Here is a 19,117-nt window from a genome sequence, read left to right as displayed (position 1 = left end):
ACCCTAATCAGTATTCATTTATTAATAGTGATCAGTGTCTTTATATTATTAAATAATGTATCATTTAATACATTAGTTAACATGAACACTAATAAATGATTGTTAACATTTAGGCCTGAATCATTGTTAATTACTGCTTAATACTGCTTTAACTAACAGTTAATTGTGTTCAGCAGAGGTGCCCAAGTTCGGTCCTCGAGCTCTACCTTCCTGGCACTCTTAGTTGTCTCCCTGTTCCAACACACCTGAATCCAACAAAAGACTCGTTAGCAGGCTTTTAATGAGCCTTTCATTGGATTCAGGTGTGTTGGAACAGGGAGACAACTAAGAGTGTCAGGAAGGTAGCGCTTGAGGACCAAACTTGGGCACCCCTGGTGTTCAGTAATTATTTACTAATGTGTTCAATACCCTTATAAATTACTAAAGGTAATGTATAAATTAATATCTAAGCATGAACACCCTTAAATGATTCTTAAGCAGTTGAGTCTTATTTCACTGTTAATTAATGCTTACTATTGCATTATCTAACAGTTAATTAAGAGTTAAGTGTTTAATCATTTATTAATGTTTTTAGTAACATTAACAATTAATGTAACAAACACAAAACAAATATCTTAGCTAACATGAGCACTCTTAAATGACTAAGCAGTTACATACCAATTCACTGTTAATTAACATTTAATGCATTAACAAGGAGTGAATTACAGTAAGAATTAACAGTGTTTAGGCATCATTTCAAAGTTTTCAGTTGTTTTGTTGTTGTTCATTTGGCTGCTCCCATTGAGTTCGGGGTTGCCACAGCGGATACAGCCAGATCTGCATTGGTAATTGGCACAAGTTTTATGCCGGACGCCCTTCCTGACGCAACTCCAATTTTACCTGGAGAAACACACACAGCCGCTGGCATTCCAAAGAGGTCTCCCATCCAAGTACTAACCAGATCCTGCTCTGCTTAGCTTCTGAGATCTGATGGGATCAAGCTGACACAGAGCAGACCAGCTGCTCAAAGTGTTCAGTAGCATTATAAATTATTAGATAATATATAAATTAATACCTTAACATCAACAACATTAATAAAAGATTAAAAAATACAATGTAGACTTAATTCACTTTAACTTCATTCTTACTACTCAGTTTTTGTACTCTTATTGTAAAGCATCACCAGGGTATCTGTAAATATTAGACATTTAGCAGCTTCTCATTATATTTTAAAGGTTTCTGGCACATTAAAGAGCCAACATGGTGGCCAAGTGGTTAGTACACTTCCTTCCAAAACAGAAGGTTCACAGTTCAAGATATGCCCGTTCTCCCATGTAATGTGGATTTGTGTCAGAAAGGGTATCCGGTGTAAAACTTGTGCCAAATCAACATGCAGATAGATCCATGTTGGATTTGCTGTGGCGACTGGAGAAGCCAAATGTTTTTTGCCACAAAACAGCAGACATCATACCACAGGACTGTGTTCTCCAGTTTAAAGAATACACATTAAAAATACAGTTATTTTTCTCGCTGAATTCAGTCGTCTCTGTAACAGATGGATGATGAGCATGTTTGCACTTACAATCTTCAGGCAGAACTTCTTTGAATTGTTGGTAGTATGAATTTAGCCTGGTGAGACTCTCCATGTTAATGGTCTCCTGGAGAGATGTGTCTCCAAACCTGCAATCGCAAACAACCTTTTTAATTTTCTTTGAACAAACTTGAAGTGAATCCCATCTTCAGTCACACTGTGTGGACTTCAATCATCATTATTCTCTCCAGGAATTTTCAAAGTTACGCTGATTTGAACAGGTGAGTAAATGATATGTAGACGTGTAGATTTCACACTAACTCACTCACTTCTCAGCCAGCGTCTGCTGCTCGTTAATGCCGACGTTGAAATGCACCGGTTGAACCCTCAGTAGCATCCCGCTTTGGATCTCCCGCGGTAACGCGTCAAACATGGTTCCTGGTAGAGGAATGCGGACGTTGAAGCCGGCCCGGTTCCCTGTGATGACTGGCAACAAGTCGGGAGTGGAGCTGCTTGTTGCCTGCGTGACCTTAAAGTTGTAAGCCCGACCGACCGACAGAGACAGAGATGAGATACAACATCACGGGTAAGATGCTGCTTTGTAGATGTAATCATTAGCAATTAAAACATTTATTCAACCTTACTAAATTTCCACTGGAGGTAACGCAAACTATCTTCAAATGTGAACCGATGTTTATGCTGATCAACATCTGCAGCCCGTTGCTAGACATTCCAAGAAACAGACAGATTTCCACCTTCTGGCTTTATTTTTTTATGAAATTGGGTTCCATTAGCCTCAACAAGCTAACAGGTTATTGCTAATATCATCTAAAGGCCCTGTCACACCTTGATTTATCCAGCGTATGCCGATCGCATTAAAAAACGCTGGCATAAGTCTAATAAGTTAAGGGTAAGTTGTTTTTTTTTATATAAGTTAAGAGCACGTTGAAGCTCACTGATGTATGTCCTAATAAGCTGAGCTCCTCAAAAAATTTGGGGTATGCTGAAAATTTTCAACGCATACCAGCGTGTGACTCGCACATGCGGGAACATAAGTTGAGGTAAGTTATACAACTGTTGGCATATGTTTCTTGTAATTTACTCATGAGTCTAAATATGTCCATTAATGCTGGCCACTGATTGGCTGAAGCCTGCAGTCCTCATGCGGACAGACTGTTTCTTTCACACACGGAGTAAATCTGACCTGTTCATTTCAGTCCAATTCACCATCACAGACTGACATGAATCCACATAAAGCTCCCGGTTTTTGAAAATGACGTCTGAAAATACTTTAATTCGTGGCTGGAAAGGTAGCGTTTTAAACCAAGTCCCTCTGTGGTTTTTCTGCTCCAGGTGCGTTTCTCATGCCAGTGTCACGCTCTGATCACACAGAAGCGCCGTGATGATTTAAACTTTTAAAGCACCGTCACTGTGGTGTGATCGATCGATCAGGGTGATCACACCTGATTAATGCGCTGTTTAAACATTTAAAACGCCATCGCTGTCGGTGATCACCACACCGACCGAGCACACAGCACTTCATTCATATCACGCCTGATATGCCTGATATGTCGAGTGGTACTTTAAAAGTTTAAATCATCACAGCGTTTCATTATTCAGGTCTCTGATGACCTGATCAGCAGACCTGATCAGAAATCAACAGCGCTTGAAACATTTAAAGAGACAGCACTTCATTCATTCACGGCAGCATTTCCAGTCCACTCATCATTATTCTGCACACAATGAAAATGCTCCACCAAGATAACAAAATGAAAATAAAAAAATAAAATAATGTTAAATTACTCTGTTTCTGACCGCACCCCACCATGCAGTACCGACCCGAACCACTGGGTAGACACGGGACTGTCGGCATACGCTGGTGAATCATCAAGGTGTGACAGCTGCATTAATTTATTAGATGTACGGCAGCGTGTGCCAGCATTTTTAATGTGGTCGGCATGCGCAGGTTAAATCGTCAAGGTGTGACAGGGCCTTAATCACCAGAGACTCTGCTGCTTTCTCATTTGACACTATAATTATTTGAACTTTATCTCTGCTTATGACCGAGTCATCTTCCTATCATGTTATTCTTGTATTTTTTTGTCAGTAGTCTCGTTAAATACCTTAAAGGTGACGTTACGTAGATCCATAATGCCAACACACATGTCCTCTAACATGGCGAGCTCCTCTCCTGGTGACACACAGATATAACAGATATGAGTAAACAGCTGTAATCCATAAACACCAACACTGTAACAAAGGGAAGCTGTGCGTGTGTGTGTGTGTCTGAGCACACCATAGGTACTCAGCAGGGACTCAAAGTGAGCCAGCAGGCCGATGGTGTGGAGCTGTCGGAGGAATCCGTTGTCACGGAGACAGTTCCTTAGTTTGATAATGAAGCCACAAATGAGAGCTGTGAGCTACAAAACACACACACACACACACACACACACACACACACACACACACACACACACACTGGTAAATGCTTTTTTGATCATATACAAAATCAGAAAAAATTTTCTCAGCAGCAGATGGTTTGAACATACTTTCATTTCTCAGTGACCAAGAATCCGTAATTCTCTGTCATTACGCATACACAATGATTTTTTTTTTTTGGTAGCTCTAGGCTTAAAAAGGCACAGGTACTTTTGAAAAAGTACTTTAAAAGAGCATGTGTGTGTCTGTAGGGGGCGGATGGTCTGATGGTCTGTATGTGTGTGTGACTGCAGGGGGCGGATGGATTTCACAGCTCGGGGGAAGAAGCGGCCTTTTAGTCTGGTGGTACGTATTTTTATGTTTCTGTACCATTTTCTGGAAGGAAGCGGTACACACAGTCCACTGCCTGAGTGCAGCGGTACATCTGGCCCTCTTCTGTACACGTCCAGCGTATACCGAGTCCAGATCTGGGAGAGGACCTCCCACAATCCCCAGTGCTGTTCTCACCACCGGGGTTAAGTCCTTCCTGCCTGTGTCGTACTACACTGTCGCACTGAGACAGAGGACATTCTCTACTATGGCTGTGTAGAAGTTAGCGAGCAGCCGACAGGAGATTTGATTTTTTTATTTTATTAATTTTTGTCATGTCTCATGTCATGGTCTCAGCCATATCACTCGAATCTTTCAAAGTTACAGTGAGGAACACAGAATTCTTGGTATTTACACAGAGTAGAGTGTGAAGAAATGGTTTCTTTTGTTAATTCTTCCCCCAGTTCTTTCTGTAATACTGCACCTTACAAAGTACAAACATAAACTATTATGTACTTTTAAGTTTAATCAAAGTCACAGCAAAAATAATCAGGCCTGGGCCCTGCAAGAACTCCTCTTACAGACAAGGTCCGCTCTTACAGAACCCAGAACAATGGATACACATATATACACATACAGTAGTGTTCAGAATAATAGTAGTGTGGCATTCAGTCAGTGAGTTTGTCAATTTTGTGGAACAAACAGGTGTGAATCAGATGTCCCCTATTTAAGGATGAAGCCAGCACCTGTTGAACATGCTTTTCTCTTTGAAAGCCTGAGGAAAATGGGACATTCAAGACATTGTTCAGAAGAACAGCGTAGTTTGATTAAAAAGTTGATTGGAGAGGGGAAAACTTATACGCAGGTGCAAAAAATTAAAAGCTGTTCATCTACAATGATCTCCAATGCTTTAAAATGGACAAAAAAAAAAAACAGAGACACGTGGAAGAAAACAGAAAACAACCATCAAAATGGATAGAAGAATAACCAGAATGGCAAAGGCTCACCCATTGATCAGCTCCAGGATGATCAAAGACAGTCTGGAGTTACCTGTAAGTGCTGTGACAGTTAGAAGATGCCTGTGTGAAGCTAATTTATTTTCAAGAATCCCCCGCAAAGTCCCTCTGTTAAATAAAAGACGTGCAGAAGAGGTTACAATTTGCCAAAGAAGACATCAACTGGTCTAAAGAGAAATGGAGGAATATTTTGTGGACTGATGAGAGTAAAATTGTTCTTTTTGGGTCCAAAGGCCGCAGACAGTTTGTGAGATGCCTCCCAAACTCTGAAGTCAAGCCACAGTTCACAGTGAAGACAGTGAAGCATGGTGGTGCAAGCATCATGATATGGGCATGTTTCTCCTACTATGGTGTTGGGCCTATATATCGCATACCAGGTATCATGGATCAGTTTGGATATGTCAAAATACTTGAAGAGGTCATGTTGCCTTATGCTGAAGAGGACATGCCCTTGAAATGGGTGTTTCAACAAGACAATGACCCCAAACACACTAGTAAACAAGCAAAATCTTGGTTCCAAACCAACAAAATTAATGCCTCGCAGATGTGAAGAAATCATGAAAAACTGTGGTTATACAACTAAATACTAGTTTAGCGATTCACAGGATTGGCAAAAAAGCAGTTTGAACATAATAGTTTTGAGTTTGTAGCTTGAACAGCAGATGCTACTATTATTATTATTTTTTTACTAATAGCCCAATTTCATAGCCTTAAGAGTGTGCATATCATGAATGCTTGGTCCTGTTGGATTTGTGAGAATCTACTGGTACCTTATTTCCTATGTAACAATAAGAAATATACTCAAAACCTGGATTAATCTTTTCAGTCACATAGCACTACTATTATTCTGAACACTACTGTATGATAGACATATGATTTAGAATAGTAACGTAACTCTCCTTATCCTAAGTGGTACAAACTGGTTAAATCCAGTTCTACATGCACATACCAAGAGAGAACAAAGGAAAATGAGAATAAGAATGAAACTAAAAATATAACCCTAAATGAAATAACTACCTTAATACCAGTGGTGGGCACACTTCCGATAATCCGATAACAGATAATTATCTAAGATAATGTTTTCATTATCAGATTATCTTTTTAGATAAATTTAAAAACCATCATCGGACTAATTATCTTCCAATGAATTACCGTCCGATAACTTTTAGACCGATAACGTACTAAACTAAGCTGAACAGTGAAAAACATTTTTAAAACTGTTAAAGCTGTTGAAACCTACCTGTTATAAGTTTCCTAATAGGCATGTTGTTCTACCCTTTGCAAACAGAAACCACTCTATCATCTGTAAGCAAAGGAAAACTGGTGACCAAAAAAAAAGTCATTTCCTTTAACACCATACTAATATAATCACAATGTCACCAAGTCATCCAGAGGCATACATGTTTAACTTATGGCTCAAATTTTAACCACTCATTTTAGACAAGTTATTTAAAATTATTGTCAAGTCTGAAGTTTATAAAGTAAAAATATCAGATATATGTTTTCGTTTTAAAGTAATGTGCTAATTTTTAAGGTTTTGTGAGCACATGCTGTGCCAGGCAGCAATGCATTATGGGTAGCATAAGGTAATCTCAGACGTTCACGACAGGACAAATGCATTTCAGACACTCTGTTCAGGGTCCACAGATAGCAGCATTAAACTCTAGTGCCTAAAACTCTCGTGAATATATTCTCTGGGTTTATAGACGTTAGTGTATTTGCGTTTGTTAAATTCCACGCATCTTAAATGTAGCAGGCACGGATTATCTGGAATTTTGTTGGACATTTTTTCAAGGCCGCTACTGCCATCTACTGGCCAGGAGTGTTCATGGCAGTATTAAACATCTGGGTACATGGCTGCTCTCAAAGTGTTGGTATTGTCCATTGTCCAGGCCCTTTTGTGTGCATATATTTGTTAACTTTGTATTCTAAAACTACGGTTAGAAGTAACTCCGACTCCTTATCGGTCCACACGAACGAGGTTGGCGCCATGTTTTTAGTTTTTGTGGAAGTGACGACAAGAGAATAAGGCTCCTGATTGGATAGAATTTTAATCAGTACCGCCACCCAAAGGTTTGGCAGACTAATTACAACACATTTATACGGTGCAATGTGGATGGATGTTTTTTTTAAACGACGTAGTGTGGATGAAATGTTTTCCCCAAACTGAAAGGGTAAGATATTCGGTTTTACAAATACCCGACGTGTGTACATGGCCTTATGTCTGTGAAAGGCACTATATAAATAAATTTACTTACTTACTTACTAATATTGAGTACACGTTTTACAACATCATAACAGTTTTAAAACATGCAACTGCGATGACACTTCCAGGGCTCCGTAAAAATGCCTGTTTTTACAAATAAAAATAGAATATTTTACAAAAGCACATTTATCTTTAAACCAACACACGACACACGTCACATAAACGTGTTGGTTTACATAATGGATTACTGAACCAATCACTGTTTAGCAATTTTACCCAGAATGCTTTGCGGTCTGTGTTTGTTACAAAACCTCAGAATTAGTGCCTTATTCAACATTAAAAGATATATGTTATATTTTAACTTTGTACAAATGACAGAATTGACATTAATGGAGTTATTCTATCAGTATTTTCAAAAAACCATAAGTTAGTATGACTTTATTTTTCAAGACCTCCGCCTGACCGGAGTGTTGAAATTGATAGGAAACTGGCCTTATGGTTGCTCTCGGTGTGTCTCTGTGGTGGGAGCGCTGTTGTAAACAAGAGCTTTGAGCAGGGGCAGAATGTTGAAAGAAAAATTATTATGATTAGTAAAGAGTTGATTTCGTGGGTGCTCTCAGGATTTGTCTGTGCTGGTTCCTGCAGGGGGCAGCATGGTCAAACATTCTTGCTTATTCTTTAGGTCTTTTACTGCTTTTCATGCTTTCAAAAGCGATCGTGTTAAAAATCAATTTCAGCTCTTTAGTAACTGCATATGTCCCATAGACAACACCGGAATTTATCGGTTATCGATTATCTGTACCGTCCGATATATTTTTGGGTGGTTTATCGATCTTTATCAAAGATAACTTTTCAGTTATATTATCTGTTATCGAAGTTAATTTTTTGGTTATCTGTGCCCACCACTGCTTAATACCAAAAACAAGTATAGAAAAAAATAAAGAAAACCATAATTGAACACAGAAATATATCTAACAGTTTTCAGTCCTTGTAGAAATTAGCAATAAACGTATTTTGATTTAACATTATTATTGTAAAATTGGTTGTTTTTCCTCGTAGAAGTGACTGGTGCACATGGTTAAGTCAAGAACTGAAATATGAAATAAATTTTATAACCTTGATGATAATTTCCGTATTTTTTTTTAACAGTTATGATAAAAGATTTTGGTAATTTTTAAGAAGAAAATGTGCCTTTCATACCCACTGGTGCATTGTAGGTTTCAGAGGGTTCATCCAATCCATTATTCTGTGCTTCATAAAGCTGTTTGGCTTTGATCAGGCTGTAGAGAACTGTTTTAATTAAAGACTAAAGAGCATCGTAACAAAAGTATATGAAGGCTGACTTTAATAACATGCAGCAGCTTGAGGGGTGTGTAGTTTGCATCAACACTTTCACTGAGAAAGGTCTGCAAAACAAACACTGCCTGTGAAAAACATCTTCAATTGAAGTACGCTGGTGCGTGCTGACCGTCTGACAGAAGACCACGTCGCGGCGGTACTGCAGTGACAGGTCCATGGCTATCGTCGGAGCGCTGTCCTGCATCAACAGGAACACCATGGACTTCTTGGCCGTGTCACTCATCATGGCGACGCACTCGGTCAGCGTAGTGAGGAGAGGGTACAACGCCTCACTCCACTCACCTGAAAACACACACAGAGACAAAGTTAATGAGAACTACAAACACAGCAATGCACACAATTAAAACCAAAGCACAACTGGAAGGTACACGCAACATCAGCCAATGAAATAACGGATAAAAGCCTGAATCAGACCTGCATTGGCCTAAAAATATAATCTGCAGCTGAATTATTCACAACTCTTTCTTTAAAAATGAATGTATGCCATGATCATTGTTTTTCCTCCCTGTTTTAAACTTTCTACAAATCACATGAGCATGACTGAAGAGATGGGGAAAGAAGACAAGCGTGTACAAGGAGGCAGCGCTTACCTGGGTACACCTCCTCAATGCTGGAGCTTTCATCTGGAAGAGGGGATGGAGGTGCAACATGCATGATTAGGGGGTGCTGTAGTAAGCCACAAACAATAGCACAGACACACAAAGAAACATGCAGACCAGGGCGAAAGAGCCGTCAAAATAAAGTCCCCAATAAAAACATGGGTGCGTAAGAGCAGCTTTTGGATTTCTTCGGATTTCTTCTGTGAAGAGATGGGGCTTTTTCCCCTCTGACAGAGATTATTACTGCAGTGTGTCATTTTTACTCTGGGGGGAAAACAAACCTGAGATACAGATGAATCTCTCAAATATGCCATTATTTGCAGCAGCACTAATGAACTTTAATGCACATCATCACATTATGCAACTGGCCTAAGTCTTGTATGGCAACCACCCCGCAGACCATCACCCAAAAATAACCATCTATCTGTCACAGTCTGGTGATAGGAAGTGCTCCCTTGGCCTTAATCACATGTTGCGGTCCTCAACAGTGGGCTGAATGCTGGCTCATACCCAAAGAAGCACCACAGCCAAAATGTTATGACTTATGTTATCTCACAACGCAAATGACACTGAACTGTTCATTTGGCACACAAATTGTTAAAAAAAAAAAAAAAAAAAAACCCCACCAAAATACTCCAATGGCACCCAAAGACCTTCAAAAGAGGCCGAGTACCAAAGCTATTCAGTCACTGCCTTTGGTTAGCATCTAGGTCTGACAGCCACACACAAGAAAGGAAGCACCAAGACCAAAGGTCTCTCGATCTCAAAGCCCGAAGATCCAGAGACATGAATTTCATTTCTGAGATAATGTGTCTATAAGTGAGTGCTGGAAGTCATTGAAAGCCTGGATCTTAGACATGATGTGGGACATCACAAAAGCAGACAGACTCCTCACTCAACTTGTCAGGGGCTGCAATCAGGAGATCCACAGATTACCCAGAGCTCCAGTATCACCCATGAAGTCAGCATCAGTAATCTTTTCCTCACTGAAAAACACACGCACTCAGTGGTTTCCACAACACTACCCAACACCAAGTCCATGAAATCCCCTAAGAACTGACCCCCAGAGGTCAGTTCTTGGCCCTCTATTGTTCTCCTTCTATATGTTATCCTTAGATTTTTAGGAAGCATGATATTCCTTTTCACTACTTCGCTGACGATGTTCAGGTATATTCGCTGTTGAAGGCCCCTTTCAAAGATTCTCTTCAGGCTGTGCTTAACTGCATCAGTGATATTCAAATGTGGATGGTGTTAAATTTCTTAAAATTAAATGAAAACAAAACAGAGGTTGTCCTGTTCAGTCACCCTGACCTGGTTCAGGTCCTTGCCAGCTCCCTAGGTCCACTAGCACCTTACATAGGATCCCATGCAAGGACACTTGGTGTGATTACTGATGGTGAATTAAAATTAGATAAACAAGTTAGCTTAGTGGTTAAGTCCAACTTTTTTCAGTTGAGGCTTTTAGCCAAAGTTAAATCTTATCTAAGCCAGAAAGATCTTGAAAAAGCGATTCATGCATTTATTACACCTCGCTTTGATTATTGCAACTCCTTGTATATTGTCATTGATCAGTCAGAGCTTAACCACCTGCACCTTGTGCAGAATGCAGCAGCTTGTCTCCTAACTTGGACAAAGAAGTGTGAACACATAACTCCGGTGCTCTCTTCCCTTCACTGGCTTCTGGTTAAATCAAATCAAATCAATTTTATTTATATAGCGCCAAATCACAACAAACAGTTGCCCCAAGGGATGGTTCAGGGTCACCTGATCCAGCCCTAACTATAAGCTTTAGCAAAAAGGAAAGTTTTAAGCCTAATCTTAAAAGCAGAGATGGTGTCTGTCTCCCTGATCCGAACTGAGAGCTGGTTCCACAGGAGAGGAGCCTGAAAGCCTCCCATTCTACTCTTACAAACCCTAAGAACTACAAGTAAGCCTGCAGTCTGAGAGCGAAGCGCTCTATTGGGGTGATATGGTACTATGAGGTCCCTAAGATAAGATGGGACCTGATTATTCAACACCTTCTAAGTAAGAAGAAGAATTTTAAATTCTATTCTAGAATTAACAGGAAGCCAATGAAGAGAGGCCAATATGGGTGAGATATGCTCTCTCCTTCTAGTCCCTGTCAGTACTCTAGCTGCAGCATTTTGAATTAACTGAAGGCTTTTCAGGGAACTTTTAGGACAACCTCATAACAATGAATTACAATAGTCCAGCCTAGAAGAAATAAATGCATGAATTAGTTTTTCAGCATCATTCTGAGACAAGAAGATTCCCCATTTACATGAACAAATTGTAATCTATTAGATAAATATGATTCAAACCACCGCAGCGCAGTGCCTTTAATACCTATGGCATGCTCTAATCTCTGTAATAAAATTTTATGGTCAACAGTATCAAAAGCAGCACTGAGGTCTAACAGAACAAGCACAGAGATGAGTCCACTGTCTGAGGCCATAAGAAGATCATTTGTAACCTTCACTAATGCTGTTTCTGTACTATGATGAATTCTAAAACCTGACTGAAACTCTTCAAATAGACCATTCCTCTGCAGATGATCAGTTAGCTGTTTTACAACTACCCTAGGTTAGGTACAGGATTGATTTTAACATTCTTTCATTTTTTTTAAGTGTCTGAATGGGCTGGCTCTGGAATACTTGTCTGACTTTATTCAACTGCACCAACCCTCCAGAGCCCTTAAGTCGATGAACCAGATGCTTTTGGACGTTCCCCAATCCTTCTTAAAAACCCGAGGAGATTGAGCCTTTGCGGTTGTGGCTTCCACTCTGTAGAACCTGCTATTGTTCACTGTGCAGGCTGCGAATAGCCTCTCCAGTTTTAAAATGCTTCTTAAGTCTCACTTGTTCACCTTGGTCTTTGGCTGAGTATAACCACCATTATTGTTTTTTGTTTTTTTTTATCTGTTTTATTTCAGTGTATTAGTGTTTTTGGCTTTTATTATTTTTACTGCTTTTCGTATTTGTATTTTTGTGCCTATTTTATTGTAAAGCACTTTGGGAGGCCAATGGCTGTTTTAAATGTGCTAAAGCTGACACTGACAATCAAACAGATCAGGAGCCAGAACACATCCCTGAGGAATACCAGTATTCACAGTGAGGAAGTTAGAGACAGCCCCAACCCCCACACTGACAGCATTAATACACTTTGATTTACTTATTGACACTGCAGACATCAGACATGGGTGCTGGTCTTCCTGTCCATCCTGTCCACCTTTCAATAATTTGCAGGCGATTTACCGTGACAGACATTTCACCCTGGTCCGGTACAGTGTACATTAAAACAAACTTGACATACTGAATGCATTTAGCTCTAACACAAGCAACATGGTCTGTACTGGCACAGAAAACCTAGGAAAAAAATTGCTTCTGTGCACGACTGAAGAGTGCAACATTGTGGACTAGGAACAAACAAAGATGGGCAACAGACATGGTGCACAAAACATAACCCTCAACACGAGATACGTACTTCATCGCAATATAGGAGGAGGAGCTGTTAAGAAAGAGCCGACTTCTTATGTCAACAAAAGTTGACAGATGTGGGTAAAGAAAACTAAATTTACTTTACAAACAAATTTCAGAAAAAAATAAAGGGATTGCAATGAAAAGTACAAAGAAGATGATGCAGGAAAATAATTTTTTTCTACGTATGTCATTTGACTTGATGGTTATTGTAGCTGTCAAGCTTTAAAAAAGAATGAAAAAAAAAAACCTAAATCAGCTGAAAATTGAACTAAAATGAACATAAGATTGGCCAGATGAAGGGTTGAAAAAAGAAGATGAAATGAAATAAACGTACAGGATTCCTGCTCGGCGCTGGGAGGATATGCAGACGAGTGTGCAAGCACACAGGATGACGATGATGATGACAACAACAGTGTTGCGGAGTTCCACGATTCATTCCCTGGGTTGATCCAGTAGGCTCGTGGCTTCCCATTATCTTATCACAGCGACACACAGATGTCATTTATTCACCAAACATACATTATTAAACGTAGGGCTGAGCAATAAGACAACAAATATCACAGTTTTCCCCGTGTTGACTGATAGATATTCATCATGGTATATCATTTAATTAATAATGCTGCCAGTTTGAAGACAATCCTGATAATGGTTGAAACCTGAAGGAACTAGTGGGTTCATCAACTAAGCCTTTGTCTTTTTTCTTTTTTGTATTTTACTTTGAAAAGCACTTTGCATATAAGGTTAGAAAATCCTACACAAATAAATGTTGTTAATGTTATTGGTGCTGCCACTGCAGTGCATGTGTCAGATTTTTTTATTGTGAAAGGTGAGGATGGCTATCGTTACTTCTCCTTCCCAAAATGGGTTTTGCTCAACAGTATCTATGTTGTCATCCTGCTAAAAGGGTGAACACAGCTGCAATAGCCTAATGACATAACCTTGTTTGGCAACAATTTCCTCAACTTTGAAGGATGATGAAGGTTCGATTTCACAGTTGTTTTTGTGTTCGCCGGTGACTCAACTCTTCCCCACTCTCTCCCCCCCCCCCCAGTTCTTTCTTGACCACCGGTAAAGCAGTTCACAGTATATATATTCCCAAAGTTTATCATTGTTATTGATGCGTATGTTATCCTAGTACATTATCATGACTGTTTTATCCTCCAGCCATAATTCATTGTGAATTTTATCGAATGTTGACTTATGCTTCTGTGTAACACATGAGGCAGAGACACTTGATTAAACAGTGACCGGGAAGCGGGAGGCGACACCAGCACTTGCCACTTGCCGGTGTTGGCAGTAAGTGCTGACGAGTACACCACGCTAATGGTTGCCACTAACACACCACACACGCCTCCTGTGTGAGAGCTACTTGAGCACCAGTTTCTAAACAAACAGAAAACAGTGTTGTCATCTGACAGAATCAGCAACTATCAAATGGCCCAATCACAGCTCATGGTTTTGCACTGGTCACAGTGTGGTTGGATTTTTGGAACAAAGCATGTGATTATGGCACAGATGTACTTTTGCAGTTAATATCCACATTTGACACGGGAATAAATCAGCTTTTATTTTTCCCTGCAAAATATACTTTCAATGTTTACAGTCTAATAAATAGATGTCATCACAGATTTCACCTTAATAATTTGGAATTTTTTTTTTAATTTTGATTTATTCTTTATTATTAAGAGACTCCACAAAAGCAAATTAATGTAGAATAAAGCATTCAAAATGAAACATGAATGATCTAAACAGAGCGTTAATGTTACTCAGTGGCGACAAGCTGCACAGAATACAGGTGGTGCAGTGCGCTCTACCTTTTTTCGTACTGCCGCCCTGCAGGTCAGTCTGGGTACTATCCTGACTGCTATCGCTGGGTCTCCTGTCCTTCTGAAGCATCTTATCAACACGCTGAATGACACACTCCAGAGACTTCTCCACATTCATCCACACCTTCTCCTGGAGACAGAAATAAATTACAGTTTTAATATCTTTTTTTTTTTTTTTGGGGGGGGGGGCAAAACTTCATTAAGAAACTCACCAATTCACTGCATTTCAAATTTAAGACCTGCTTTAATATTTGCATATATATTAAAATATCAAACCCTAAATTATGAACCTGTGTCTGGATTATTAACATTCCTTTCGGTGTGGATTCTGTGAAATAAATGTTCTTGTCTCTGCGTGTGTTTGATGTGGATGTTGAGCAACATTGTGGCTGCGACAGGGACGTTTTAACGTCACCCACCTTCATCAGAAACGGCATCATTTTCATGACTCCTAATCAGTTAACTCACCCAGTCCTCCTCGTGCCAGTCCACATGCAGTGAGGACCGGCTGTTGCTGCCGCTCCACTTGGCCAGCAGCGTGTCCTGGTCGTTACGGAGGATTACTTGTTCTGAATCAGCAGAAGGAGAAGCTTTGGAAGCAATGTATTCGGGCCGTGCTGCGTTCAAGGCTTGAATGGCTGAAGCCAGCAGCTTACAGTCGCACACATTTACCAGCTGACGAGTCTGAGAAAAAAGAAGAATTTGGCTCCTGATTTTTATGCATCTAATAATGAATGTTAATCCAGAGCACCTCACTCACTCACTCACTCACTCATCTTCAACCGCTTACTCCAATTAAGAGTCACGGTGGGCTGGAGCCCATCCCAGCAGTATCGAGAGCACCTAATCCTTCCAAAAAAAAATTCTAAAATAGAATGGCAGGGCACATACCTCAGCCATGGCCTCATAGTCCCTTAAGGTAAGCACCAAAACCAAAGTCCAACCCTTAGACCACTATGATTTAAGACCAGTCCTGGATCTTTACTAGGGGTGGGGCTGATCCGAACCAATATCAGTATCGGGTTCCGATATCAATGTAATTCATGTATCAGAACATAGCCGGACTTTGGTAAAGATGCTTTTCCAAAGTCCAGCTATGGCTGGACAATCATGGAAGCTTGATCAGTCACCTTTGACCCTAATCACTCATCTTTGGTTGTGATTGCTTATCTTTGATCATAATTTCTCAACTTAAATCCTGATTGCTGAACTTTGATTCTGACCACTCAAAAATTAATTCCTGGCAGTTGAACTTTGATCCTAATCACTCAAATTAAAAATTAATTCCTGGCGGATGAACTGTGATCCTAATCTATCCATCCATTTTCTATACCCGCTTACTCAATTTAAGGGTCACGGGGTGCTGGAGCCTATATTAGCAGTCACTGCGCGTGAGGTGGGTACATCGTGGACAGGACACCAGTCTATTGTAGGGAAACGTGGACAGACAAACACATTCACATCCGCACGCACACCTATGGTCAATTTAAAAAGTTTCTAATTCACTGCACCTGCATGTCTGGATGTGGGAGGAAACTGTTGCACCCAGAGGAAACTCAAGCAAACATGGACACAACATGCAAACTCCACACAGAAAGGCCCCAGGTGGGAAGCGACCCCACAATCTTGCTTTGAGGCAACAGCACTAACCACCAATCGACTGTGCTGCCTTGATCCTAATCACTCAAATTAAAATGTAATTACTAGCAGCAGAACTTTCATCCTGGTCATTTGTCTTTGATGCTAATTATAAACCTTGATTTGGGATTAAAGACATCTGAGTCAGAGATCAAACATCAAAGGGAAGGTTCTGCTCCTTGGTCAGGGGCCACACAAAATTTAAGTGGTTCCCTCTTAAGCCAAGGCCTATGACTCCACCAAACCTGACTGAAATCCACGCATGTTCTTTCAGGATATGCTGAGAATCTAACAGATAAATGGTAGCAAAAACATAACCTCCTTGAAAGAGGTATTAAAAGTCTGTATTCAAGTAAAACAAAACATAATAAAGAACTGCCTCTAATATTGTCTTCTTTTTAGCAAACGATGCTTTTAAAAATCTTTGACAAAATTTAGATAATGGATATCCATTGTTCTTTCAGAACTACACTTTTATTTGTTTAGCACTCCAATTTCAGTTCCTTACCTTATCAGCCAAAATGGTGAGCGTCTTCTCCAGCCCGCTGACAGATCGGTCCTTGGCAGCTCGGGAAAGCCTCTCAACGTAGTAGCTGACCTGAGTCTTAAGCGTGTTGATGCGACCGATGATCTCTTTGGCGCAGACGATGTCGTTGGGTATGTAGACGATGGACTGTGAGCTGGACAGGGCACTGCTGCAGAGAGATAAGACATGTCTGTGTCAGAGTATGATGATGACCTCTGGCATCATCTCTACAGTACTGCAAATATAGACATACAGCATCGTCAGATCATGACTCACTCGGCTAATTTCTCCACAGTTGTTGTTTGCTTAGACTGATCCCAAAATTGCCTTTAAGGAGTTTGCTTTGGAAAAAGCCAAGATCACTGGGTTCAAAGGTCATATTTCAACGTTTGACTTCAATGCCAACCAAACATCAATCAATCAATCAATTTTTTTTATATAGCGCCAAATCACAACAAACAGTTGCCCCAAGGCGCTTTATATTGTAAGGCAAGGCCATACAATAATTATGTAAAACCCCAACAGTCAAAACGACCCCCTGTGAGCAAGCACTTGGCTACAGTGGGAAGGAAAAACTCCCTTTTAACAGGAAGAAACCTCCAGCAGAACCAGGCTCAGGGAGGGGCAGTCTTCTGCTGGGACTGGTTGGGGCTGAGGGAGAGAACCAGGAAAAAAGACATGCTGTGGAGGGGAGCAGAGATCGATCACTAATGATTAAATGCAGAGTGGTGCATACAGAGCAAAAAGAGAAAGAAACAGTGCATCATGGGAACCCCCCAGCAGTCTACGTCTATAGCAGCATAACTAAGGGATGGTTCAGGGTCACCTGATCCAGCCCTAACTATAAGCTTTAGCAAAAAGGAAAGTTTTAAGCCTAATCTTAAAAGTAGAGAGGGTGTCTGTCTCCCTGATCTGAATTGGGAGCTGGTTCCACAGGAGAGGAGCCTGAAAGCTGAAGGCTCTGCCTCCCATTCTACTCTTACAAACCCTAGGAACTACAAGTAAGCCTGCAGTCTGAGAGCGAAGCGCTCTATTGGGTGATATGGTACTACGAGGTCCCTAAGATAAGATGGGACCTGATTATTCAAACCTTATAAGTAAGAAGAAGAATTTTAAATTCTATTCTAGAATTAACAGGAAGCCAATGAAGAGAGGCCAATATGGGTGAGATATGCTCTCTCCTTCTAGTCCCCGTCAGTACTCTAGCTGCAGCATTTTGAATTAACTGAAGGCTTTTTAGGGAACTTTTAGGACAACCTGATAATAATGAATTACAATAGTCCAGCCTAGAGGAAATAAATGCATGAATTAGTTTTTCAGCATCACTCTGAGACAAGACCTTTCTGATTTTAGAGATATTGCGTAAATGCAAAAAAGCAGTCCTACATATTTGTTTAATATGCGCATTGAATGACATATCCTGATCAAAAATGACTCCAAGATTTCTCACAGTATTACTAGAGGTCAGGGTAATGCCATCCAGAGTAAGGATCTGGTTAGACACCATGTTTCTAAGATTTGTGGGGCCAAGTACAATAACTTCAGTTTTATCTGAGTTTAAAAGCAGGAAATTAGAGGTCATCCATGTCTTTATGTCTGTAAGACAATCCTGCAGTTAAGCTAATTGGTGTGTGTCCTCTGGCTTCATGGATAGATAAAGCCGGGTATCATCTGCGTAACAATGAAAATTTAAGCAATACCGTCTAATAATACTGCCTAAGGGAAGCATGTATAAAGTGAATAAAATTGGTCCTAGCACAGAACCTTGTGGAACTCCATAATTAACTTTAGTCTGTGAAGAAGATTCCCCATTTACATGAACAAATTGTAATCTATTAGACAAATATGATTCAAACCACCGCAGCGCAGTGCCTTTAATACCTATGGCATGCTCTAATCTCTGTAATAAAATTTTATGGTCAACAGTATCAAAAGCAGCACTGAGGTCTAACAGAACAAGCACAGAGATGAGTCCACTGTCCGAGGCCATAAGAAGATCATTTGTAACCTTCACTAATGCTGTTTCTGTACTATGATGAATTCTAAAACCTGACTGAAACTCTTCAAATAGACCATTCCTCTGCAGATGATCAGTTAGCTGTTTTACAACTACCCTTTCAAGAATTTTTGAGAGAAAAGGAAGGTTGGAGATTGGCCTATAATTAGCTAAGATAGCTGGGTCAAGTGATGGCTTTTTAAGTAATGGTTTA

At 40.2% G+C, this 19,117-nt stretch overlaps 1 protein-coding gene across 2 annotated transcripts in view; it reads right to left on the bottom strand.

Annotated features, from left to right (window-relative positions):
- The window catches only part of LOC117517162 (inositol polyphosphate-4-phosphatase type I A-like), a 114,093-nt gene that overhangs the window by 31,065 nt on the left and 63,911 nt on the right, over positions 1–19,117 (bottom strand). For both annotated transcript variants that reach the window (XM_034178088.1, XM_034178096.1), the window contains exons 15-24: positions 16,890–17,076; positions 15,212–15,427; positions 14,732–14,873; positions 13,252–13,392; positions 9,430–9,462; positions 8,949–9,121; positions 3,807–3,930; positions 3,634–3,701; positions 1,840–2,039; positions 1,562–1,659 (exon numbers count right to left, since the gene is read on the bottom strand). In XM_034178088.1, the coding sequence (XP_034033979.1) occupies positions 1,562–1,659; positions 1,840–2,039; positions 3,634–3,701; positions 3,807–3,930; positions 8,949–9,121; positions 9,430–9,462; positions 13,252–13,392; positions 14,732–14,873; positions 15,212–15,427; positions 16,890–17,076 (1,382 nt within the window). The remainder of the gene's footprint in view (positions 1–1,561; positions 1,660–1,839; positions 2,040–3,633; positions 3,702–3,806; positions 3,931–8,948; positions 9,122–9,429; positions 9,463–13,251; positions 13,393–14,731; positions 14,874–15,211; positions 15,428–16,889; positions 17,077–19,117) is intronic.

This window comes from Thalassophryne amazonica, chromosome 1 (assembly GCF_902500255.1).
Source record: "Thalassophryne amazonica chromosome 1, fThaAma1.1, whole genome shotgun sequence".
Classification (NCBI taxonomy): domain Eukaryota; kingdom Metazoa; phylum Chordata; class Actinopteri; order Batrachoidiformes; family Batrachoididae; genus Thalassophryne; species Thalassophryne amazonica.
This window is presented reverse-complemented; position numbering and strand designations above follow the sequence as displayed.